The following is a 27,847-nucleotide window of genomic DNA, read 5'->3' on the forward strand; positions in this document are numbered from 1 at the left end:
TCCCAGGAAGATGAATAAATAGATGACAAAGCTCACATCTTTTATGTGATACAAATAGGTAGACAGGTGACAAGCAAATTGATAGGTGCATGTTCAGATGGACACAGAGGTAATATATTCCCAACATTCATAACAAATTGATCAAAATAATTATACTAACAGTTTATGACATGTGAGAGCTCATAAACTGGGCAAAAAAGACCAGATTAAAACTCATTTTCTATGGAAGCTGCAAGTTTCCAGTTAGCTTCACTCTCCTGCTACAAACACTTACAACCTCCTGAAGTGTAGTTACAAAACTATTTTAGTGTTAAAAATTTATGAGTTGTGGGCAAGAGCTTTTTTTCTAGGGATCATTGAGCTCTGTAGCCTCAGGCATGCATCATCTGCCACAGCACATGCCAGTGGGGAGCAGCAGTTCATCATGGTCACCTGTGACATTTTGCTGACTGCTCCATCTTTTTCCCAATGCTAAACTCAGTGATCTTAAACTTCAGCTTAAATTTCAACATCAAAGGGCTAACAGGAAGTTAGTACATCACATTTTCTCCTTTGCGCTTGGGAAGCCCACATTTGGCAGATACTGTTCAATGAGGAGGATAAAAGAAGATGCCGGTGGAGAGCAACACTTGGCCCTGAATCTATTAGCCAGGACAGGCTCAGACGTTATCAGCCCTGACTCAATGCTGTATCTCAGTACATCATCATTTTCAATCTCGCTGAAGTCAATGAGACTACTCATGAGCTTTTACACTTCAGCCTATGATTAAGTACTTCACTAAATAAGGTCATTAAGTTTAAATTGTAGATGCTTGCTAGGTACTCCTGAAGGTTGTTCTCTCACCTGCAACATATTCCCTTCAGGCTCATGGCTGGCAAAACAAGTGGCAAAATAACATCCCAATCTGCATGTCAGCAGTCCTCCCACTAAACTTACGACACGGGAAATTGATTGATTCAGGATGGAGCTGTGTTTATCGTACTACTCCTGTAGGGACGAACAGTAGCATGTTAGGGCTCTCAGAAAAGAATGAGAGACACAGAAAAGGAAAGGTGTATGAACCTGGAATCCTACAGCATCTTGCAGAGATATCTCAGCTTGCTTGAGTGGCGGAAGACATACAACCATGTTAAGGCAGAATTTTGCCACTGTGTGTTTTTGCCACTTCTCAGCAGGACTAATCAGCCTAACACAGTACCTTCCTAGCACAGTTAACCAGCAAGTTACCAGTACACGTGCATGTGTTGGCCCCCATAGAGACATATCCTAAAGGATTTACACAGCACTTCCAGAAGTTATCAAGCTATTTTCACTTCTCTCTCTCTGTTCGCTGTGTACACCTCAAATCAGCCCTCTACCCTGCTTCCTACTCCCAACAGGCTATCAATCATGCTGAAGTGTATGCGAAAGCCATAATGGGCATAACAGACCATTAAAAGCTCAAATGAGACTGCTAAACACATTTCATTAATCATAGTCTTGAACTGGGAGCTAAGCTTTGGCAGGCTGGTAATGGGAGGCTTCTCTCTACCCATTTATAGTGACTGGGAAAGGCAGAACGGCTCCTGAGCTGGTTACCGATAACCTTTTGCCCCTCCTCCTCCTCAGGTGCACATGGCCTATGAGGGTTACATTGCTGGGGAAAGAGAGGGAGTGGAGGATAAAGAATAAAAATGAGACCCGCAAAGACAAGAGTGTGAATGCTGTTCAGAGAGCCTAGAATCTCAAAGAAGCCAGAACACCCACAACTCACACCAATTTTAATGAGAGCACTTCTGAAAAACTGGCCAGACTGGCTCCCTCTCCCTGGCAAGGGCTCATCATTTAGGGATTTGACAGGATAGCAGATAAAGGGCTTTTCTTCCTAAGGGCCCAGACCCAGTGCTGATTCTACCAGTATAAAAGCATAGCAGGTAAAAGCTAAAGGAAACACTGTGAGAAGAGATGCCCCCTTTGCACCACTTATTATTACATCTCTGGCTTTTCTCCATAGCTTCCCAAGACCTTTCCAGGGAAAGTCAGCAGGTTACACATGTCCTACTAGGCAAATGACAGGTTAACAACTGTTACCTGCCACGCACATCTGGCTGTTTAACCTCCCTTGATGCCACATGCCTCTGCATATAGCTTAAAGGTGGGGTATACTTCTCCTTTTTTCTCAGGGAGCAGGTTGAAGAAGGTGGTTTCAGCCGAGGTAAGTTGTTTCCTTGAACAGCAGAGAGAGAAGACACTATCAATAAAATACCCTGCTTTAATAATTAATTGGAAGACTGAACATGCCTGAACTAAAGGGAGGTATCAGCACAGGGTTCAAGTTTAATCCCAGTGGAAGATTTGAATCAACCACCTTCTTGCAAGGAGGCAAGGTTTTTACCTTAGGTTCACCTCATTGTCATCATTCTAAACTCTCCAGTTTAAGACTTCCAAATGAGTAGAGAGATCAGTTGCTGACATCACTGGGTGGAGCTTACTATGCAATGTTAAAAAAGGAAAGAAGTGTTGAAGGTTGAACATGAGCTTTCAAAAACACGGTAGCAGAGCCTTGATTATGCCAGACATCAGTTACTCTATTTTTGAGCTGATTCTGTTCATAGAGGTACGTATTTGATAATTTATCCCCTAATTCCCATATACTAAAATGACATAGCTCCTATTCCAATGAGGTGTGTTCCAGCTAGGATTCTGGAGCAGTACCAATTGAAAGGCAAAAGTAATTTCTTATGTTACTAACTCTCTGATTCCTGTTATTTGTCAGGGAAAGAGCGGTATTATAACCGTACTATCACTTTTGTTATTTAATGCTGCCTGATTTTTTAAGATCTGCCTACTTACTGCTTTTCAGTTGTGCCCTGCTAAATGGCATTGGGTTCAGAGGATCAAAATAACCCTGCAATATTTGCCAAAGAACTTTGACCCTACTGTGAAATTTCTTGAACACACTGTGCTTTATGGCAGGGGTTAGAAACACTCCTAAGAATCGAAAATGAAATTCCTGTAAATTAATTATGTTTCTACAGTTCAATATCTTCCTTCCTCTGTGAGGCTAGGCAGCAGGAGACTCACTATACCTTGGAGGTGTTTACTAGTTTTGCATATTCTAGAAGTAGTAATGGGAAGAACTTGCTCTTCTGCTTTTTTCTAAGAGCAAGCTTTTTATGCCTGCTATGAAAAGCAAGGAAGTGTAACATTAATGGGCCAGACAACAAACAAGAACTATATAGTAGGCTATCCCCATTAAGGTAAGTCTCGGGAACTAACCTTTCAAAGTCAGTATTTCAGGTCCATATGTATCTCCTCGCCCTGTATTTTTTTTCTCCCGTGTGCAGAAGGCTATGATGACACCTTTACTTTCTCTAGCACAGCTACATGTATCTTTCCTGATGCCAGGGTTTTGCAACAGAAGTGATATTTCCTTGGTAGCCATCAAATGCTCATGCAGCCAGCTAGGATACAACAGAGGTAAAGAGATACTGGTCCCAAACTGATAGCTAGCTGGTAGAGCTTTTTATGCTCGTGTTGCGTGCTAACCTGGATGGGCAGATAAACATCACACAGTCCATCGTTCACTCCCCTTGCTCCTCAGTGGGATGGGGGTAGACAAAAGGAAAAATAAAAGCAAGAGAACTTGGGGGTCAAGATAAAGCAAACAATCAATTGTTTAGTAAGTGAAGGGTAAGTGGAAGAAAAGGAAAGGGAAGAAAACAAAACAAAACAAGTGATGCCAAGGCCTCTCCTGTGGGTAGATTGATGCCCAGCCAGTTCCCGAGCAAAGGAGTCCTCTAAAGCTCCCTCTTTTCCCTTTTATTGCTGAGCATGACGTTATATGGTATGGAACAGGCCTTTCGTCAGTTTGAGTCACCTGCCCAGTTGTATCTCCTTCCAGCCCCCACTAATCTATTCACTGGGGGGGGGGGGGGGGGGGGGGTAGGGAGCAGAGTGAGAAACAGAGGAGGCCTTGATGCTGCGCAAACACTGTTCAGCAACAGCGAGAACATTAGTAGTGTTAGTACATCATGTAAAAGTGATTCAGGCTTTGAGTGAAAGGCTGAAAATGTTAAGGGGTGGGGTGGGAAAATGCAGAAAAAATCTTACCACTATAAGACTGCACAGGTAATCTAAGGTGTATCAATAATTAAACATGAAAAAGAAAGAAGCAGAATGAGCGTGGACTAGGGATGCATCCCAAATACGGGCTGGAACCAATGAGGCTTTTCTTTTTACCATCAGAGAAAGTTTATTACATGTACTTCAAAGGCAGTTGACTTAGTGAGCAGTGGAGGTGGGTCAGAGATACGTCCTTTCCAGTGACACTTAGCATAAAAGCAGAAGCATTCATAATGGAATGGCTGAATTGGCCATGAAAATAATAACCCATGACTTAGGAAAATTTCAAGGAGAGGATTAAACCTTAAAATAAAAAGAGAGGGAAGGGAGGAATGGCATATAAAATAAACCCAGAATTCTGCAGTTATTTCACAGCTACAAGAGACGTGTGCTGATGCCATACATGCTTCTCATTTCGAGCTCTGGCCAGGTCCGTAAATCCTGACCTGCGATATACCATGTTGCTAAAATCCTCTGCTCTCTTCAGCTGAGGCTGCCCAATTGAATATTAACAGTACTGGAACTGGGGTATAAAGCACCCCGATTACAAGTATGTCATTAAAAATTGAGACCTACTGCACACACCACCAGACCAAAAATGTTACAGTGAGACCTGAAGGGGTAACAGTGAGGGTGGGGAAGTAAGAAAAAAGTAATCCTGGAAAAAGTACAAGTTAATAAGCTTGAAGAACAGAAACCAAAACATTTTCTTTCTTAGAAAATAAAGAGGGAGAGCTATGATCTGTTGTGCTTTTCACAGGAACTGAGTCAGGAACTGCTTCGTTCTTGTCTCACTTGTGAGGCACCTTGGCACTGAGCCCCTGCTTGAGTTAGATCCTCCTTCCTCTAATGCTGAGACTTGCCTGAACTTTAAGTAATGTGGAAAGAAACAGCTCTGGTCATTGCTGACAGTAGACAGGCACAGCAGAGCATCTGCACAGTACTAGATACTTAAAATGCCCCCGTAACAGCACTGTACAGCCAGACAAATCTAGCTGTTTCTTTTGCCACCCTGTAGCTAAATCTCCTTGTGATTAACAAGGAACCACATCAGTTTGGCAAGTAAGCAATTATCAACAGCCACTGACATTGCAATAGCACTTCAGGAACAGGAATGTGCCACTGTAACATGGGCTCTAGTGTGTGGAATAAATAAAGGAGACCCTTAAACTAAAGCTCAGGCACAAGCAGACAAATCCCACGCTATTCCAAGCTAAATGAAAGCTACCACAACTCCTCTTTCATGATCACCAAATTTATCTACATTTCAAAGTTTCCAAAAGTTTGGTTCCCTAATTTTGTTTTGAATTTTAACAGGCTTTCATGGGGTTTTATTTTTTAGATAAAAACACATTTGGATCAACTGTTTTCCTGGTTTTATGTTGTGCATAGATGGTAAGATTACTTCTAGAAGACTGCTGCACACTCAAGTCCAATGTCTTCGGAAAAAAACCCCACAGTACCTCTCAATTATGCACCGTTTTCTAATGAAAAGCTGGATTCTCATCTCGTTTTCACCAATATAAATCCAAGGATGGCTTAAATGATAGTAATGGAGTTACTCTGGATTCAGTCTATGGTAAATGAGACAAGGATCTTGGCCTAATCTCATAAATGTCTCCCCTGAGATCTCCATTAGTAACACTGGGGGGTTTAGTGAAATGCAACACATTCTTGCAAGATCCCCCGGTGGGGAAAAATAGTATTTTTGAGTACATTCATTCTACACAATTACCTTAAACTTTTGGTGAGATCTCATTGGAAATGGTTACAGCATCCTGCTATCTCAATATACTTCCTCTCCAACAGCACTAGAAATGCATAAGCTATGCAACAACCCTAACATATAATTAAATAAATAGTTTCAGTTTGTATATATTGTAAGTCTATAAGGGAAAAGCATGATTCAGCCACACCTGTTTTCCCTCATAAGTATCATTAGTACTAATTACTTACAACTTCACTCATGGCAATTGCTGGATGATATTCAATTGCTTTCAACATACTGCTGAGAGATCCCAATCCCACCTGCAAGGCAGGAAATGTGTATCCATAATTGGTAAAGGTGCTTCAAGCTTCCAGGCTAGTTATACAATTGTGATAGTACTTTATTCTGCTTCATCTGGAAAAGTTTGGCTCCTCTCTGCCGATGGACAATGGACCCACTATGAACAAGGCACCAGAGCTACAAAGTTCCTAGTAACAAGCTCATGTTTTACCTGACAGCTAGACCAGACAGAGACACTCTCTGGAGAGCAGAACAAAAAGTACTAGCTATTTTGGATGTCTTAAGAAGCATATCCTCAGCACATTTTTGCAAAGGTGGACATGTTAGAATGACTTTTTTTTTGTGCTCCCCAAAGCCCTCTGCCTTAAATCACAGCTCTCCTGTCTCTGCACTCTGGTTGCAACTTCCTTCAGAGTTTATCATTGCTTTTCCAAGCACTGGTCACAAGGGGATGAAAATAATGAAAGGTGCTCTCCAGGTCTCAACACACTTTCCAGAGATTTCTAACCCAATCTTTAGTTCTTAATTTTGACAACCTGTAGACCTTATATATTGTTAGAGAAATAATTAAACATCTTCCTTTTCTGCCAAGGGATAAATTAAGACTAATCATAGCTTGGGATCACGAAAATAAAATTTATTCTAATTTAGATTCTGCCTTCCAAGCTTCATCCCAAGAAATTAGCATTCCCATCTGCCTTCAATGTGAAAGTCAGAGCTACGTAGCAAGGTACCCTAGAGCAATATATTTCAACCAAGTTAGTCCAAGCCTCACTCCAGAGACAGCTCTATGTTCATTAGTACACAGGATCTGTTTATGACTGAGTCACCCACCAGAGCAAATCTGATACACAGTCAAATGTGGGCACAGAATGACATTTCTATTGAATTAGCCAGAACACAGACTTTAAGCTTACTATGGAAAGACAGATGGTATCTGATCCAGGCTAAGGTTTCTCAGAATAGTTAATCGATTAATATTTTGGAACAAAAATTAATCAGTGAATTTATACCAGATTACCACTTAGTGCTAGGTGGCTATGACATTTTGATCTCTAGTTTTTTATTTACTCTATCACTAAAAAGTGGTCTTCATCAGTAAGTCTCTGCACCTCTTAATTTTGTGCCTATTAGGGGAAGGTAAAGACCCGGATATCTGGTGAAGTGTGCCTTGCCAGTTCAGACAGCGTTCCAGCAAGGAACTCCAGATGGACCTCAGGTGTAGGCTGCTAATGTTTTCAATGCTCTATAGAAAACACGCGGTGACGAGAAGATAGGAAAAGGGTTGTAAACCATGAGAAAGGTGAAAAACAAGGCAACTCAAATATTGGTGTCACATCTGCAATGACAAGACAGTCCTGAAGCACATGAAGAACTATTGTCACTGAAACACACTGATATTCAAGCATAGCTTTTGCTGCCCATACTTAAATGGTACTGACTGTACTGGCTGGGTCAGGCTAATGCTGATAATATGTTCTGTATTGCCAGTACACTGAGACTCCCAGGGGAATACAGTGGGTTAGGGTAACTCTTGTTACAGGGCTGGTGAAGAATATATTGCAACCCGCAGCTCTTCCTTACCTTTGTTTCACTTTAAAAGGAAATCTCCACAAATTCTCCCTCTGAACAGGTAAATATTCCAGATCTAGATCCATCCCTGATATGTTCCCTGGGAATGCAATCTTGCTTCTTTACCTGAGCTCACCTCTTACAGCAATCTCAGTCACAGAGACAGGAAAAAAAAAAATCAGTCATGAAACTGAAGGAAGGACCGTTTGTTGATATAGAGGGCTCCATTAAATGTAAAGCTTACAGAAGGGGTAACAGCTGTCTTAAAATTAGCACTGGGTAAGGTAGCAGCAATTTGAAAAAGCTTAGGGTATGTCTATTATTTGGTTTGATATTATTGCTCTTAAAGGACAGGCATATGCATATTTCCTGCTCAACAGTGAGTTTTTCTAATTATTAGACAAATGGAAAAGATGGCAGCTTTGAGCATCTGTTCACAGTACAACTCTTAAGAAAACTAAGATCTTCTAATCCAGCTATATAAAACCCAGCTAATGAACCACAGAGTTTACAGCAAGACTGGCAAAAAGAAGAGGCTACAGCAGCCTTTTCTGCATTAGAGGCAGAAGGACTGTTCAGAGAATGGATTTGTACTGAATGTAGCTAGTTAGTAAGATTAATGAGTAGAAATCACACTGCACAGTGGTCAGTCTTCGGTAATTTAACTGAAACAGGAATTATTTTCCAAGTGATATACAAGTCCCTCTGAAGTTTTGCTAGAATTTTTTTCATGGAGTGGAAGTCAACATGCCACCAGGATGTAAAGGAAAAGGAGAAGCAAGCTTTTACAACATCTAATTTTGACTTATTCATTTGAATCTTCTTCACTGGAGAAAGGAGTTGAAGAAGAGCAAGGAGGGAACCATGTCCAGCAAATCTTGATTAATTAGATGGAACAGGTCTCATCTGGAAACTTAAAAGATCATGGAGAGGATTATCAATACCCTAAAAATGAAAGATAAGGAGCATCCTAGGATGTCAAGACTGAACAGGTTAGAGGGAGGCATTCAGAAAGTGGGAAGGAAATCCTGTTTCCCACTAATTATCACTCGCAGGTAGGCCTGGGAAATCCAGAATGGAGCCTGGAGAACTGAGGGTCAAATGAGAGGAAGCAGACTTGGTTAGGCTCACAGAGGGGTTAGTAACCATAACCCATGTCTGAACTATATGGCATTCCCTGCTGCCTGCTTGACCTTGGAAAGGGGAACTCTTGCCAAAATCCTAGCTGGAAGCTTTTATGTTCTTTAAAACATGCATATCTGGAACAAAGTTTTTTTCATCATTGATGCAACTGATTACAGGAAACTGATAGACCTGTGCCTCTCCATAAAAATACTGATCAATGACATCTCCACAGCTGGGTGGCTATACTTGTCTATACCCTTTCCAAATAAGTTGTGTGGTCTGTCATATAATTATGAACTGTAATGGCATACTCTGTACTACAATGGTTTGCTGGGACAGAGTAAACGGTCTGCGACTAGTCCATAACTTCAGTTTGAAGTCTGATAGTAAAGACGCACAGTAATCTATCAGAAGTTAGGAGAGCTGATACGCTCCAGCAGACCACTGCTCTATGAGAGCCCAGTAACGAGCAGACGGAGATGCAGATTTGTAGAAGGAAAAGCTCTATTACCATTCTTTATGAACCCAGAGACTTTGCAGAGCACAGCTGCTAAAGATATCACACAGGGAGAGGGAAACTCCTCAATACAGATGGATCCCAAATGATTTAGGTCTTGCCAGGTCACAGCCAACACCCTGAAGCTCACAGGCGATCAGTATGCAGCTGGAACCTGCTCTCAGCACGAAGCTGTGCTTTGTAAGGCGGCTGCCTGCCTCGGCAGCTCTCACTTCAGCCCCTGAATAGTCTCAAGGAGCAGCCCCATGCAGAGAACGTTAAGTAGTCCCATCTACAACTATCACAACAAGTTGTTTTTATGCTAACTCCCTGGTATATAATCTAAACCTTAACTCCTGTTTTGCTGTGTTTTTGAGTATTTACTTGTGTGGACTGATTAGCTAGCCCTGCCCTAAGCTCAATACTTCTGACCTCCAAGATAAGCAACAGGAATCTACTTTTTCTTTGTTCTCACTCAACCATGACCCCAGATTTTCTTCTTGGATTTAAGTATATGCTTCATTTTTGTTGTTTATTACATCATTCATACACTTTATGGAACCCCTGTAGCGTACTGTGATATACCTGCAAAAAGGCCAGTGTTAAATACACTTATGTGAAGAGGAGGTAAAAAAAAAAAAAGATTCTCATGAAAACTGTCACCCACAACAGCATGTTTCTATGGTAATACAGGACTGCTTTGGGTTGTTATGGCAACTAAACCTTTAAAAGCATAAAACCAAAGCAAAAAAAAAAAAAAAAAGAATCACAAAAATGGAGCTTCATCACTGCTCTTCTCAATTTTATAAATCATTCTCAGTCGTTCTACCCCACACAAAGATTAGACTGGGTGTTAGAGTGATCAAAACTCTTTGGGAAGAGGAAGAAAACCACTTGGCTTCATGGAATGGGTGTGCAGAGCCTTCTTACCACTCTCTTAGAAACAAGGACTAAAAACATGTGTCTACAAGCAGAGCACTTGCACCACAGAGCAAAGCAAATAAAAAAGTGGTAACATCGACAGTAGGTCTAACTGCTGACTGCAGCCAAGTGGGGATGTCTGTGCTACCCTCCTCTCAGGAGGGACGGGACAAAACTACACTGAATTAAATGCTGGGTTAGCTCCTTAATGCTGTGTACTTCATTATTTCCCTGGCAAGCTTTTTCTTATAGTCAGATGCTGCTGCCAAGAAAATGCAGAAAATTTCTAGATACATAGACTTGCTTCTATATAGCTTCACAGAAATTTACCATAATATATGTTGTCTTTAGCTAATATCAGATAGGTTTCAAGATAAATAATCTTGACTATCTTGGGATGTGTTGCTGCTTCTCCCTTTTCCTATTCTTTCTTTTCTGCTCAGTATCCTGTAAATTCACTCCCACTTTCCATCTCCACACCGTTTTCTCATTTACCTACCAGTTATGTCCATTTCCTATTATTATCTTTGAAAGAATTACATGATCATGAGAATGGAACTGACAGTGTGCAAACTCAAAATCCTCTTCTAATTCTGCCAAGATGCCTCAAAACTTGTACCCCAGCAGTGCATTCCTTTGCTGCCCTGCTTATGCACTTTAGCCTTTGTGCATGTCAGACCTGGCTGAGGTCACTCAAGTCTTTTTAACTCGTGACACACACCAGGGGTCTAGAGTTGAAAGGAGAGTATATTTCAAGATTGCTCATCCAACTATTCACATCTTTTTTTAGTTAGCCAATTAAAGAAGCTGTCAAAGTGGGAATGTTTATGTAAATCAGGGAATATAGGAGCTAGACTCCTTTACTGATACAAGTCAGAATCATCCTGTTCACTCCAATGTTTTGTAAAGCTTGTTTATACCATCTGAGATGTGTTCTCTCAAGATTTTAGGACACCAGTGTAACAATATTCAGATCATCATTTCTTAGTACTATGGGCAAGTGCCTGGATCTCCAAATACTGCAAAAAATGGTGCCAATATAATTCTGAAGCAGGTTGGCAAAAAGCCTGTAGACAGCTCTACAGAATACCACTTGGCACCTGCAATAATCACATCCTGAAGCATGCAGGAAGGAATTATTATTACTGTCTATTAAACATAAGATGCAAGTAGACAGGGTAATGCCATGAATTAATGAAGTTCAGGAGATCCCAAGCCAGTATCAGAGGTGATGTGCATTTCAGGAAGTTGCTGTGAGCATAAACTGGCAGGCATTTTGTGCTGATGACAGAAGAGTGGCAGCATCGAGTCAGCCAAGGACAATTTCATATGAGAAAAAGTACGATGGCTCACTTCACTGTAGGGCTTTGGTCCTGCTCAAAGTCACATGTTGCAGAAGCATAAGCATGTGCTAGGTCCTCAGCCCTGGGATGGTTCACTGTCTGGTCCATCTGTCAACAGCACCGCTGAATGCTATAACACCTCCTTTGCTATAATCCTCCACCTCTGCTTCCATGAAACAAATTCTCTTGGTGTATCAGAATAGCATTCATTTGACAGCTCCCTCAGTCCCTAAGCAGACAGAAAAAAACATCATATCCCCAAACACAGACATAAGTAGCTTCAGGGTTTCACTTAGTTGTGCCAGTAGCTAATGGCTCTCAAGAAGCTGTTCTGCCGATATGTTCAGTCCCAGATTCAGACTGAATCCCAGAACCACAAGGACCAGAAGCAGCTGACGCAGAGCTCATTGTATACCCAAGCAGGAAGCATCAGTTTAGGTCTTGAGATCCTTTTAAGTGTTCAGGCAGTGCAAAGGAAATACAGATTGGCCTGGGTCCTCACCAGAAAATGTCAAATGTGCATCTCTTTTCCTGACAGGAACTGGCACACCATTTACTGCAGCTATGAATTTTGCACTTTGGGTTCAAATTCTTTACAGGACCAGCTCTTGTGCAATGGAGAGTGTTACAGACCACCACACGTGAAACTCAGGCACAAACTATGAATACTACTGCGACTAAATGCAGGAAATAAAATAAAAATACAGAAAAGCTGTGGACACACTTGGTCCCTAAGTTTTACTGTGTATTTATCAATCACCTCTTAGTATGTGGAAGGGTTAGGACAAATTTTTTTGTTGTTGTTTAGCAGTGCCTCAAAGCACAAAAAAGATTTACCTTGAGGAAAGGGTCAGAGGGAGACAAAGATTCTTCATTTAATTGAACTGCCTGGCCCATGATGAATGCAAGCTAGAGATCACCACAAAGAACACAAAGTAGAGCAAGCTTGAGATTTAGGTAAAATAAAGACACTGGGGAGATGCAGACTGAAGTGGGCCATTACAGACGCACCTGATTCTTTCTTTTAGGTTGAGGGTTAAAACAAGGGGTTCAAATATCCCTGATGTTGTAGATTGCTTAGAAAAATGAAACCTGTGAGGCTTCTACTGTTTCTACAAAACTGGACTGATTATTCATTTACAAGTCTAACTTAGTTCACGTAACTGTACCCAGTTTTTGCTTATGGTGCATTTGTACACAGCCTTAGTCCAGTTAAATAATAAATGGGTTTAATTTTGTACACTCTTTTCCCTCTTCCTTGGTTGTGCAGAGAGCAATATCATGCACTTATCCTGCTGATGGGGCAATCATACCATTGACCTCTGGGCAACACATTCTACCTTCCAGCTTGAGCCTGTGAGATAGATATTCTCGGTGCCACTCTACCCTATGCAAATACATGTGCTGCCAAGGACAGTGTTACAGACATAATTTGCAGCATGAAACCAAAAAGGTGAAACCTCAGATGAGAGCTTTGTAATTGGAAATGGGGCCTTAGGTCCTTGAAAATATGGATTGGTAATGCAGAACAAGGTAGCCTCAGAGAATATGCCTGGTTCAGAGAGGGGAAAAAAACAGAGTATCACGTTATTACAATGTCTGTCATAGAGAACTGTGAAAAGCATATGTGCTTGATAGATTGCATGTGATTAGAGTGAGGGCCTTAGGCACGGAAACCTATCTATTAAATATCATTCTTTCTGTAGTCCTAGTAATATAACTATCAAGCCTTAGAGTAAACTTCATTTGTTAGGTGAATGACCCATGTGTCTCATCCGCTTGGCTTTTTCACACATGTAGAGGTGAATCATCATTACACATTATTAATTGGAATGATAGACAGTTGTCACTCCCTCCATATTCACTGCCTGCTCATGCACTTGCTCTGCTTTACTTTCATCTAGGGAATGCAGAGTGACAGGGCAGAGGGATTAGCACTTGGACTTGTAGGTGTGTGCTCCACCCAAGAAGACTGGCAGACATAGGGGTTTGTTTTTTTTTCATAGCCCTCTAAAGAAAAATATTTAACAAGTTGTGAATCAATGGGCCAGAGGTACTGAGGGGGAGCATGTCTATAATTGCACAAGAAGGTGAACAGATTGCAGGAGAAAATGATCAGCCCAAAACATTTATCGGCAGACACCAACTCCTGACTGATTTCCCCTCTTCAGTTGGGATGGGAGGTTATTATTATTTTCTTCCTCAGTTTGTTCCCACCCTCTGTTCTCATAGGTTTTCATTTCAGCACAGTCTACTGGCATCCCACTCCCAGAAATGCACTTTTCCTCTGCCAAGAACAAACACACTAGGCAGAAATGCTCCTTCTCCCAGTGTGAACCCTCTGGGAGCTGGATTATCTAGCTTCTGGAAAGTCACAGCTTCTATTATAGTAAAGGGAGATGGGGATATGCACTTTGCCCTGCTGCTGCTGTGTTCTGTCCAGATTTCTCTCAATAAATATTTGCAAGGCGATTCAAAAAGCTCTGGGTCCATTCTCCATGGTTGGAGTACTTGAGATTAATAGAATTAAAGCCTCTTTAAATCCTGAAGAAAGAGCTCAGAGACAGAAACTGTTTTTTGCTTTAACACTGTGTGAGTCATACAATGTTTAGTTTGTGTGTTTGATACATCATAGCATCTAAGCCAAAAAGACAGCTGTAGAATGAGTGGCAGGTTAACGAAGACTGCAGAAAAATAATGCAGAAAAAGCACCAGATTGATGTTGAGAAGGTAGAAGTCCTCAAAATTTCAGCGCTGCCAACAAGATTTTATTACAAATCTTGTAGCATGTGGAGGGGTTTTGTTCTGAAAACTCCAGTTATGGAATCAAGAGATAACAAAAGAATTTCAGCTTTCATTTTTAATTAAAACATTCCTAGCCCCCATGGGAAAAAGATTGAAAACATGAGCAAAGGGTATCCCTTGGAAATGAAAACGGAAAAATAAAGAACCCAAATCTTTTATTTTATTTTACTTTATTTTAGAATTTCCCCCACCATGCGTTATACTGAATTTCTATGCACTGTTGGCCTTTCACCTCTAAATATTTCTGCCTGGTGGCAGAAATAGACAAAGAACTATTCAACTAAAAAAGAACTACAGATGTTTCAGAAACTGCAGCTATTCTATTTTGGCAGCAATTCATAATCAGAGTTTTCTGATTATGTCCCTTGTCACATTAAAATCCGTAAACTAGAATGTGCGCATGCTGATCCATGTAATAAACTCTCTCCCCTAGAGCTAATTTACTGAGGTCAACTTTCTTACATACTGCCTCCTCAATAAAGGAGCCATAGCAAAGCAAAATGCAATTAGGGGAAAAAAAACCCCAAAACATCCAGCCGGCCATCTTATCTGACAACTGTGGACACAGAAGTGTTCTTCCCTAGACTCACAGAATCAGGAAGTCCCATGTCTTTGCTTGAACCTCTCCTAATTAAAATCAGCAAAATTAACCTCCAATCACAGTTAGAAACTTGTCAATTTTCCAAATATCCTAAATCCTTACTTTCTTTGGCTCTTCACCACAATAACTCGGTGTTCAGTCCTGTAGTTTCACACACAGGTGATAAGAACAGCATGATGAGACAGAGCAGCGGACACACCCCAACATTTCTATCAGCTATAGCTAACAAATAGCATTCTTTATCAATGAAGCTTCAAAGCTTCTGCAGCAGAAAAGAAGAAAACACTGCAATATAACAATCAGGAACAGAAAATCTTAAGCAGATAGTTTCCACAGGGACCTTTTCAAAGAGAAAATATATTTCATTTGTGGATAACCCTAGGATGAGCTATGTACTGTAGTCTAACCATTAAACACTTACACAAGTCTTTCAGAAACTAACAGATGTTCCTTTTATGAGCAAAAGACAAGTGCCATTTGGCCTTTTTAGACACCTATAAAAATTCAGATAATTTTAAGCTATTTTAATAGCTGCCTGACAATTTTATTAATGCACTCTGCTACAACGTGATCCTGTTTCCTTTACAAAAAGACTGACTCATACCATGGACTTTTACACACTAAGGTACATATTGCTAATGTCTTCCTCTTGATTAGTAAAAAAAGAAAGCCTATTGTACTGACCAGAAAGATCTCTTCAGGACTTAACACAAAGACTGTGTCAGCCCATGGAGATCCTGTCTCAAAATGATCCATGGAAGCTTTAATGATTTACTCAGTGTAAACTGACAGACTGAACTACAGAATCTGCCCAGAATCAATTCTGTGGATCAAATCCTGGCTTCAGCCATAGGTGAAAATGAACTTTAAATTTTAACACTGGTAACAACTGAATATTTTGCATCATCACAAGAAGAGCACACCTATGATAAGTACAGTCTTTGCAGAAGAAAAGCCTAGGTCTATGACTGGTATAGATTATTAAAATGAGGCTTCACTGATAGAGCCAAATTCAGGGAAATTTATACAGCACCTGCTGAGTCCTTCTCTCACCGGTGCCATCAGCATCTCACTTTCTGGCACACTAAATGCACACACAAATGAAAAGTTATGCATGCATTTGATATTACGACCTTATGCATAATAGCTCTTGTAGGAATATCATTACTAAACCACCTACACAAAATGTCGAATTTTGTGATGGTTGTGATTTTTTTTGTTTGTTTGCTCTTTTTCCTGAAGAAGCTGCAAAAATAGCATGAACCTAGATTACTACCTCAAGCATTCTGCAGAGCAAGATGCCAAAGCACCCACATACTGAGTGTTTGCAAAATTTAAGTTTGGGATTGACTATGTGCCAATCCCTCTTCAGCTGTGGGCACTTGATCCTGCACCAAAATCACTGTTGACCTTTTCTGGTATTTATGATGTCAGTATGGATTTTTATCCTTGTTCGAGCTTCTGACACTAAGCAAACAGCTTCTATAGCATGTTTTTATTCATGCAAAGTATGAATATGGGAATCTCAGACTTCCTATCAAGCTTGCCATTTCTCCTTCTTGGATGCTTGATTAATGGAGGTAGATGATTCTGCCTTATTGTCTTCATCAGCTTTTCAGAGAAGCCTCGCTTGCAGATGGACATTAACTAACTGTATATTTATATTTCGTAATATATAAAAGTTTATATTCTCTGGATGACTTAATCTACAAGTACAGTTGTTTTGATATAGACTAGTTAAGTACTATCTGGTCTCTACTGCTTAGAAGTACTTAAAATATTCATCATATCAGCTAGCTGGACAGTGAGACTAACACGTAGTAAGAGTAGGACATCACTGTTCGATACAGCCTCTGAGTTATGACATGTACTTACACTGTAATGCCCTTAGATGTGGTGTTCAGTTTAACACAGTCCCTCAACACAGATCTCTACAGGGATTATTCAGGTCTCATTTGTGGGTCTTAGCTGTGACTCATACATAGCAATGGCCTAAAGGAACCAGGCAGACACAAGAATTGTCACCTGAGACTAGGTAAAGCACAAAGAGGCTGTGATCCTGACTGGAACTGCAACCTGTAACACAAACAGTTATGATGACTGTTAATAGTCAGGTCCCAAATAAATTCATCATACCATTTACAATGAATGCTGTTGAGAATCTGTATTTAAGATGCAGTTAGAAGTAAAAATCAGAAGTCTGGGAAAAATAACCCTCATTTCGGTACCAGGATTTTGAGTGAGCCAAAATAACAAAACAATTAGCTGATGTGGCCTTAAAAAGAACTTTAAGATTGATGTCAGAGAGCATTGTTTTAGACTGGGTCTTTTCTCAGAAGAATCCACACAATTTCTGCAATAAAAGCATACTGGTTACACTAATCCCTTCTGTCTGAAACACTTTTCAGCACTTCATCCAAGAACGCATATGATCTACAGTCCCACTCTTCTGCCCTTAGGCTAGGTGCTTTCTCAAGTTTAGAACTGTCAAAATCCAGTAAAAGATGAATAGAAAACATAATCAGTGTCAACTAAGTCACAGAAAACATGCATGACAGGTTACTTTCACCAGACTGGCTGCAGACTCACACCTTTGAAGTGAGTATTTTGGAGGTATGGATCTGTCCAAGAGAAACAGACTGCCTATCTTCGGGGGAGCAAGAGAGAACAAGGCTAAAGCAGAAGTGTCCAAATCCCAGATGATTTGACCTTTGAAATTTAAGTTACTGGATCCCAAAGACATATTTATGTGTTGAGATCGAAGCCTTCACACAAAAGTAGTAATAATTATACAACCCCCAGTAGCTGCTAAGAGAAATTTTTGAATGTTACATTGCTTGAGACACTGTTTCAGGCTACTGAAGAGAGGTGTGAATTTCTCCCAAAGCTGAAGGTTGCCACTTCAAAGAAGAACTTTTCTAATAAAATCGGTATGTACAGCCCTAATTTTTGCACTCAATTACAGAATAGTTGGGTCATTTATTGTAAGAGTGTATGCAAAGAGCTTACCAGAAAAGGGCAGAAGAGCAATAATTCACAAAGAAATCCTACTCCCTTTTTGCCATCTACAGAGCAAATATAATAGTAGCTTTACCACCTAAAATTTTAAGTTAGTATGTAAGGGTTTGATCTTTTCAGGAACTCTGCAGATGACTGGAAGAAGAACCTTTGCAAAACAAGGATACTGGGTATTGCAAAACACTGTGGATGTTTCTAGACAGCAAATTGGACCTGGTTAAACTGTAGGACAATGCTGAATCTGAGCTTCTTCCAAGCATGGTATCCTAGAAAAAAGTATCTGAGCTAATAGCCTCTCTTTGTCACTATTTTTGTTGGGCATAAATGTCTTCCTGGTCACAGAAAGAATCACACTCTGGGACCTTTTTCCTTTTTCTCTCTGTGGCTGTGATTTGTTGAAGGCTGTGCTGGACTATCTTACCAGGTATCCTGAAGCAAGCCACAGGAGGAAGCTCTTGCCTTTCCTGAACTAATGTGAAAAATTCTTCTATTTCATCAAACACCACCCTGTCCAAGGAGTTCATAATGGCCACTCATAGCCAACAACTGGTTGATTGAACATTTGTAGGAGACTCTGTGGGTCTCAAGCTGCCCTCCAAGCTGGGGTTGGGTATACAGTCAGTAGAATCTCCCTTCAGAGGAGTTTTATTTTGCTTCTGTTTAAGCAATATTTCAACAAACACACTAGATTTCCCCAAAGAAATCTTCATAAACTTGCTTGGGACTTCTGAGGGACAAACAAAACCAGTATTTGAAGCTAATGGCATGAGACATCCTTTGAATGTTTTGTAATGCTGGCAGGAGAAATAAAAAGACACTGAGGACAAATTGAGAATCATCATATGATTAAAACCAATCTTTTGCAAAGAAGTAAAAGAGCAAAAATATCTTTTTGTCTTTTGTCTTTAACTTACTTGCCCCTGCTTTCCAGGATGATTGATTTTCATTGAGTCATAGAATTATAGAATCTTTACGTTGGAAAAGACCTTTAAGATCATCAAGTCCAACCATTTACCTAGCACTGCCAAGTCCACCACTAAACCACGTCCCTAAGCACCACGTCTATATGTATTTTAAATACCTCCAGGGACGGTGACTCAACCACTACCCTGGGCAGCCTGTTCCAGTGCTTGACAATCCTTTCAGTGAAGAAATTTTTCCTAGTATCCAATCTAAACCTCCCCTGGTGCAATTTGAGGAAGTTTCCTCTTGTCTTATAGCTTCTTACCCGGGAGAAGAGACCAACACCCCCCTGCCCACAGCCGCCTTTCGGGTAGTTGTAAAGAGCGATAAGGTCCCTCCTGAGCCTCCTTTTCTCCAGACTAAACAGCCCCAGTCCTCAGCCACTCCTCACAGGACTTGTACTATAGACCCTTCACCAGCTTCATTGCTCTTCTGTGGACACCCTCCAGCACCTCAAAGTCTTTCTTGTAATGAGAGGCCCAAAACTGGAGTCAGTCTTTGAGGTGTCACCTCACCATGCCAAGTACAGGGGGACAATCACTTCCCTAGTCCTGGTGGTCACATTATTTCTGATACAAGCCAGGACGCTGTTGGCCTTCTTGGCTACCTGGGCACACTGCTGGCTCACGCCCAGCCGGCTGTCAGCCAGCACCCCCAGGCCCTTTCCCACCAGGCAGCTTTCCAGCCGCTCTGCCCCAGCCTGTAGCGCTGTGTGGGGCTGGTGTGACCCAAGTGCAGGACCCAGCACTGAGCCTTGCTGAACCTCATACAACTGGCCTTGGCCCATTGGTCCAGCCTGTCCAGAGCCCTCTGCAGAGCCCTCCTGCCTTCAGGCAGGTCAGCACTCCCACCCACCTTGGTGTCATCTGCAAACTCACTAAGGGTGCACTCAGTCCCCTCATCCAGATTGCTGATAAAGACATTAAACATAACTGTCACCAGTACTGTCGGCCCAATGTTTTGGGTGTACGTGCCTTCCAAAGCCCTCTCACACTCTGCTCCTGAGGCTATGGGATTGTCCCATAAATTCTTTCTTTGTGTATGACTGTCTGGGAGATGACCAGATGTAGACACTGAACAATTTATTACCAGGATTAAAAAATTGTGGAGAAGCAGGTGGTCAGCTGGAATTAAAAAGACAGACTGGACAACTTACAAACCCATACATTTGGGAGTTGTGATATGTATGTTATGAGGGCTGGAAGTAGCACAGAATTCTGTCTCTATGTGTAAGTTAGTTTTTCACAGCGCTAATCAGCTGAACAGCCTTGCCTAGCTGTAAGGAGACTGACTTACACCCACTTTTTTACTTCCAGTAATTATCCTTCTCCATGTTTCCATATCTTCTGTCTGTATTTTTTTCCATCTTAGGCCTGCCTCTGCTCCAGATTCCTTTCCTTGCAAACAGTCTTTATGCTTGGTTTCTTTGCCCAGTAAAAAGTAAGGGATCTTCACTGAAACTGGCAGAAAATATAAGCAAGAAGATGAACCCTCTCATTGTCTCAATTCAGATTTTACTGTCTTTGACCATGCAGTGCTCTATACCCAAGTTCAGCTTATACACATTTCTTTACCTGCTACATCATTTAATACACCGTATCAGTAAAATATTACTATTAATGGAAGTAGCACACAGTGAGACAGTACAATAGCCCAGCATTACTTGCTATGCATACATTTATGTAAATTATGGTTTTCAAGTTGTGTGTTTACATGGAACTCCAGGTTCAGTGTACAGAAGGGCTTAATGAAGAGGTTTGAACAATACCTGAAGAAGTGGAAAAACTTCATATTCCTGAATGAAGCAAGTTTGTGAATAGTTCAGTTAAGTAAGAAGGTGATTGCTTCTGGCCTACTGAAGGAACATCAGTGCATCCAGAGAAGGGAAAAGAAACAAATGCATGGACAAATAAGCACTATAACCCAGTCCTTGGACTGCAGAGCTGAAGATAACAGATCCTGTCTGTTAGGTACTGTCCGTTAGGTTGGGTACTGGGAAAGGCAAAGAGGCCTTGTGGATTTCAGCACGGGATAAGCACAGTAAATGTCCTCTCTTCTCAGTCACTTTTCTAATTGAGTGGTGTATTTTGGCTTCTGTAAATAAAATACTCCCATTTGCTTAGGCTGACTTTGCTTGAGGTGATATTAAGGGAGCTGATGATATGCATCAAGGTTACACTTTTACGGGGCTGTGAACCTTCAAAGCAGGATACTGGAATGCCTCTGCACTTACTAGCGCTGCAATACGTACTCTGAGGGCAACAGGAGAACTATGGGGCATGTCTCTGAGTCTGAAAAGCTGGCAGCACTGGAGCCTGGGAGAATGAAATGGTTTTTGCAGTGTGTTAACCAGAAAAGTGCTCTGGTTTGTGACAGGGTAGTGGGGAACTTTTTTGTGATTGTCTCCTTACACAGTTACTCTGGAGGTCTCCTTTCTTGACCAAACAATCAAGGAAGTTTTCAAGGAGCTGTGGGAAATTGAGATAGGTAGAGAAAACTACTTAGGTGGATACTTCAAATCCAGAAACCTGTATCAACTCATGAACAGGACCAAGCAGTAACTCATTCTATTCACATGTATAACTGTTCTCTTCATCTTCCTTCCTGGTCCAAGTATGACCCTAACTTCATTCATTTTCAGTGGTAATATGGAAAAGATATACTGTAAGTAGTAATCAGGCTTTATTAATAAAAAGTAACATAACTTCCAAGTATTGAATACCAACAGGTACTTGAATGGTACATCACTACAGCATCATTGTAACTCTTTATCATCTACTGTATTGTCAGGCTCTCACCTGTCCCAAATAATTAGGCCAATAAAACAAACTACATGGAGAATCCGTCTTGCCAATCATTTTATACAGAACATCATTGAGGAAGGAGCTCACAAATAGAACAAAATTAAAACCCCCCAAAATCGGAAAAATGAAAATATTTAACAAATCTCGGATAGACCTTTTACCCCCACTGTACTGTTTGTTTTACTATTCTCTGCCCCCCCCACCCCCCACCCCCACCCCCAATATAAATAGTAAAATCATTAGAATACCTTTGAACTTGTGAAAGACAGCCCATAGCTCAGCAATGTCAGTGGCAAATGTTATGTCTGTGTCGAGGACAATGACTCGCTCAAGATTGGAAGGTAGAGTCTTAGTCAGAACCAACTTCATCAGCCCGTAAATCCCAGAGTAGTGTTTGTTGGGGATCCAAGACACTTCCGACTGACAGGAAATGGGAAGTGGGAAAGAGGAAGAAAAAATAATCTTTATTAGAGAGAGAAACTCTTCCTGACACTAGTTTCTTGTAATACGGGAAGATCTCTGAGGTGGAAACAGTCATCTAAAATGCTGCTTTTAAATTAACTTCAGAAGCCTTGAAATATGCTAAAGTTTCTGAAAGCTTGAAAAAAATGTTGAGGCAACCACTCTACACAATGTAATTAAAATTAGTTGAACCTTTCCAGCCTGGTACAATCCATTCTGAGACATCCATGTATCCTGATAAAATTGAAATATGTTTTTAATCCAAAGCTTCAGAAGTATTGTACATTGCTTTCATTTTCAAACAAAACAAAACCTTTTGTGCTTGCCATTCTCAGAATTTTCTGACCCTGATGCAGATGTAACAAACATTTTTCCTTTTATTTTTTTACAGATTTGGAGGTCAGAATTTCAAAAGGCCAATCATTTGGAACAATGGTCCTGAAAATCACAAAAAAAAGATTGTTTCTTGCAAATGCAAATTTTCCTTAAGCCTTACATCTTAAACGTATAACTGTACTGATACCACACAGACATGCTCAAAAGTGGAAGAACATTTTTAGCCACATTTTTGTTTGTTATATATTGAAGAGGCAAACCCAAACATTTACATTACTTCAGTAAGGGCTAAACAAAACATTTCTACAACTACTAAAATAAGCTGGGACACTACACTCAATATTTCATTGTGCTACTGGCACTAGGACCGTTCATGAGCTATGTTTAATTTTCTTTCTGTGAGACTCAACTTCTCAAATATCAAAAGTCACTGCTGAAAGTGGGATACAGAAGTTTTTGAAAAAATTCCTATTGTTCTGTCTGAAACTCCTCATTTAATGTTTTAAAGGACATGCACTACAATTCCCAGATTTTAAGTCTTCCCCTGAGTCATGCTCCTATTAATTTAAATCAGTATTTTGTCTACAGGAGACCTGAGTGAGACAGATTTCAGGATTTGTCCTGGCATGTTATACTTTGGAGAAAGTAGGCAGAAACTAAGTGCATTCATAAAACTGAGAAGATTTATTCTGTTATTTAAGTGTCTCATATATATTCACTGACATTGTAAAGTTTATTATGTGAAACAGCTTTTGCACAGAAGAGCTCACTTCCTCCAAAATCCTTCAAGAAAACTTTCCCATAAAAGAATGGGTTCCTAAACTTTGTTTGGAAGTTGTACGAGTGGTTGAAGAAAGGCAAATAAAAGCTGCTTAGAGTGCATTTCTTTTTGAATATAAAGAAGGCCTCTGCTGATGTAAGTTGCCCTGCTCTTTTCCCTTTAAAATGGTACAAAATTTCCTTCTGTATTCTCAGGGTTCCTGTACCAGGGCAGAGCTTTTCCCCACTACTAAGGTCATTAAAAAGACTGAGAGTAGCAGATCAAAACTTATTTTAAGGGGAAAGGCAAGAAAAGCAGGTTATCTTAAAACAACTCCAAAACAGAAGCACGTAGGTTCGTTTGGTTTTTTGAAAGGCATCTCATCCTGGCAATCCATTTGTGTGTTCCCTTGTCTGTGCACAGAATTCATATGTAATCACTTGCATATACAATCTGGCTGGCATTGTCACCTACACATGTTTATGTATTATTTACTTGTGCTCTCTATAGGATTTGCATAGTAGAATGCCAGAAGTAACAGAAGCAACAATTGCTAGGACTCTGGTATAGACCACTATGAAAGAAATTAGAGGTGGAAGTAACACACACCGTGATTTAATTTATGGGTCTAAAAAGCCATCATTCTTATTTCACTCTTTCTTGCCTGCTGTCTGTAATTTGTATGGTGCTTAGTAGAAAAACGTCATTTCTGTCTCCCAGATACATCCCAATATTAAGTCTCCAGTTACATAAAAATGAACCTCAATGCTCCCCAAAAACTGTCTTCTATGTGTGTAACAGAGATAATTTCCAACCCACACCATCAAAACTCTAGTCATTTGTGGTCCTAGCTCTCCTGCATCATGGCCCTAGGAATGGACCATCATATCAAGATGTCGTAGTATTTACCTTGGTTCTCCAAACTCTGCAGATCAGTCTGTATCTGCCACTTGATGCCCTTGTGCTAGACCAGCCATGGTGATCAGCTCTCTAGTCATACTGACATGGTAAAAGAGTTAAAATAATTTTACAGACTTGAGCTCGCTTTTATTATTACCTATCCCTATATTATTAATTTTGGATGGTATGTCCTTCATTTTATTAGTCCAAATGCAATATTGCTCCAGAATAACTCCTAATATGCAAATAAGCCTAATAAGGCAGGAGTTCAGATATTGCATGAATAGCCTGACACAAACAGGGAAGGTAAAAGGTGGCTGGAAAAGTAAGTCGCCTTCATGGAGATGTTACTTTCTTTGCTCCCAGGATTCCCAGTATCTAAGACCACCGCCACATATCACTGCAGGGAGCAGATCCTTGCCTGGCAGTTCCTCCCAATCCGGCACACAGAAGCCAAAAGCCTGCCATTCTGCAGCCTGACGTCTGAAAGCATTGCTTTTAAAAATGAAAGGAGCAGTCCCTATTCCAAATGGTCCATCACAGCTGGCTAGTACATGTTTGATTTGAACATGTGTTGAAGCTTCATCTGTCAATTGGTTCAATGCATCTGCAGATTTCTCTCCCCTGACGCAGAGTTGACGAAGACATAAACAGGGGTCCTAATTAGTCCCAGTATAATTTCTTCACGGCTTTGCTACTCATGAATAATGTAACCGTTCCAATTCATGCCAAGGAAAACTTACGCCACACAACAGCACTGTGAAGGCTCACTCCCTCTGGGTACCACGTATAGTCTTAATAAAAGAAATAAAAGAACACTATGGTTGAATAGGTGCTTAGTTGTTAAAAAGTGCCAGTTTGAGGTAATTAAGGTGGCCTAAGCACAAACTCTTGCAAAATTCTGCAACCTCCAAGCTGTCCACTTTGATATAACTGGTAACATTTAGACATTTTGTTTATCTAAATAGCACCTAAATATTTTCTGTAAGTCATAATAATATTTTTTTTCTAGCATAGTTAAAATGGCCAATATATGGAATGTTTGAATCATTTGCTTTACTAGCTAGATTGGAGTTGCCTTCAGAGAACAACTACTCATAGAAGATATGGCAGAAACAGAAGAGTTAGTAAAGGAGGGAAGTGAATCAAAAGAGTGTGACATAGTTTGCCATTTGTATAATTCTCAGTTCAGGAGAAACAGCACACCTTAGTTCTCTAGCTCTCAAGATCTGGATTTTTGTTCATGAGAGGACAGTAAAGGCATTTAGCTGGTACTGACTGATCATTTTGAGTAAGCTAAGTGAAATAATATCTTCTCACTAAAGATCTTTCACCAGAACCATCTTAATTCTTTCCATTATTGAAGAGTAAATTATCTAAATTATTGCATTCTTCTGGCTATGAATATAGAAACATGTCCATGAGTCTGCACACTGTACACAACTGATCACTCTGGGAAGTGACAGAGAAGTGGAAGCAACAGTCTCCATGTCCAGTGATACTTTACCAGCAAGTTATCTTCTTCCTTAACTATGCTCTGACTTCCTCTGAGAAAAACTGGCTAAAGCACAGTGGCTGTACACAGCCTAACTGAGCTTCCTCATACAGAGTTGCTGCCACTGTATAAAGGCTCACTGGAATTACCAGAAGTGCCATTTTTAAGGAGAAAAGTCTAATGTAGGCATACAACTTACAACCAAGCTTCCCTCTTTCCATGACAGAGAAAGGGGGAAATGCTGGCTCCTTCTCTTCTCCGTTTGTGAATGAATTGTATAGTTACTACATACCCAAGTATTTAGGTATCTTTATTCTTAGAAACACTTGAGTCTGGTTGCCCACTTATCACAGAGCACAACTCTTTTACCAAGTCATCACAAATATATACAGCCAGACTTCAACTCTTATACTGCACTTCTTTAGGGAACTGTAGTGATATTTCCCCCCCCCCCCGCCCCCCAAGTTTCTTTTTCCCCACAAACAGGTGATGAGGAAATTTGCCCAGGATTCTTTTTTCTCACGTGTCTTACTCTGCATTTATTAACAGCTGCCACCTGACCCTCACTGGGATAAAGACAAAGAAAACAGCTCTTAGAAAGATGAATGTGGGAAGTAGGGTGCAGGGATGGGTGCCAGTCATGAGCATAAGTGTGGAAGAGGGCAAGTGCTCTGTTTGTGTGAGGAGAAAAATATACTTTGAAGTTACATGCCAGAATGACATACAGCTCCATATTTGCTAAAGCCCAATTAATTACGTTCAATTATTATTGTATTTATATTTAAACCTTGTGCTCTTAAAGGTCATCAGTCTTAAAAGCTAAGATACTTTGTATGCAAATGTGATTTTGCTGTGCTCACACTTCTCTTTGCTACTTTATTAAAATTATGATAAACAAACAGAGCAGTAAGCTGAAGCACAAGGAAAGAGATAATGTGTTTGCTGTCATTCCTTAGAGCTGGTTTATATATATATTTCCAGACTGGAGCACAAAACCAGTAGCAAGCATAGAAGCAGAGGAAAGACATGTTTCTCTCATTACCATCTTCCCTGAGGTACTGAAGGTTGACAGAAAACCTAACAACCTGGCTTGCTTTGTGCTTCCTGACTGGGAGCAGGTATATAATAGTACCGTTAAACAAAGCACTCAAGAGTTTTAGCTAGATGACTACATAAACATGAGCCTGCATTTCCCTTCTAAATGCAGCCTCTCCCCGGTTAACCAGATCTATTACCTCCCTACCAGAAGCAAGTCTTTTGACTTTTCCTGATGAATAGACTGCAGTCCATACAGCATCACAAAATCACAGAAAGATTGAGGTTTGAAGTGACCTCTGGAGGTCATCCGGCCCAACCTCCTGCTGCTCAAGCAGAGCCACTCAGAGCTGGTTGCCCAGGACTACGTCCAGATGACTTCTGAGTATCTCCAAGGATGGAGACTCCAAAATCCCCCTGAGCAATCTCTGCCAGTGCTCAGTCACCCTTACAGTAAGAAACTGTTTTCTGATGTTCAGAGGGAACCTCCTGTTTCAGTTTGTGTGCATTGCTCCTTGGCCTGTCACCAGAGACGTCTGAAAAGAGCCTGGTTCTGTCTTCTTTGCACCCTCCCTTCAGGTACTTATATACACCGATGAGATCTGCCCCCTGAGCCTTCTTTTCTCCAGACTGAACAGTCCCATCTCTTCCAGCCTTTCCTCACATGTGAATGAGATGCTACAGTCCCATCATCATGTCTGTGGCCTTGGCTGGACTCTCTCCACTATGTCAATGTGTCTCTTGTACTGAAGAGCCCAGAACTGGACCCAGCACTCCAGGTACGGCCTCACCAGTGCTGAGCAGAGGGGAAGGAGATCACCTCCCTTGACCTGCTGGCAATACTTTATCAAATGCAGCCAAGGATACCATTAGCCTTCTTCGTTGTGAGGGCACATTGCTGGCTCATGTTCAACCTGGTGTCCACCAGGACCCCCAGGTCCTTTTCTGCCAAGCTGCCTTCCAGCTGGGTGGCCCTCAGCATGTACTGGTGCATGGGGTAGTTCCTAGGTGCAAGACTCTGCACTTCTCCTTGTTGAACTTCATGAGGTTCCTGTCAGACCTTCTTGTCTGTTAAATAATATTTTTTTCCATTTTCTT

At 40.8% G+C, this 27,847-nt stretch overlaps 1 protein-coding gene across 5 annotated transcripts in view; it reads right to left on the reverse strand.

The window, feature by feature from the left end:
• Positions 1-27,847, reverse strand: part of LARGE1 (LARGE xylosyl- and glucuronyltransferase 1) — a 287,229-nt gene that overhangs the window by 84,026 nt on the left and 175,356 nt on the right. For all 5 annotated transcript variants that reach the window (XR_013929088.1, XM_080393311.1, XM_080393308.1 and 2 more), the window contains one exon: positions 22,010-22,181. Coding sequence is in view for 4 of the 5 variants with exons in the window: in XM_080393311.1 (XP_080249437.1) it covers positions 22,010-22,181 (172 nt within the window). In the remaining variant the exon portion in view is untranslated. The remainder of the gene's footprint in view (positions 1-22,009; positions 22,182-27,847) is intronic.

This window comes from Falco punctatus (genome assembly GCF_963210335.1).
Source record: "Falco punctatus genome assembly, chromosome: 6".
Classification (NCBI taxonomy): domain Eukaryota; kingdom Metazoa; phylum Chordata; class Aves; order Falconiformes; family Falconidae; genus Falco; species Falco punctatus.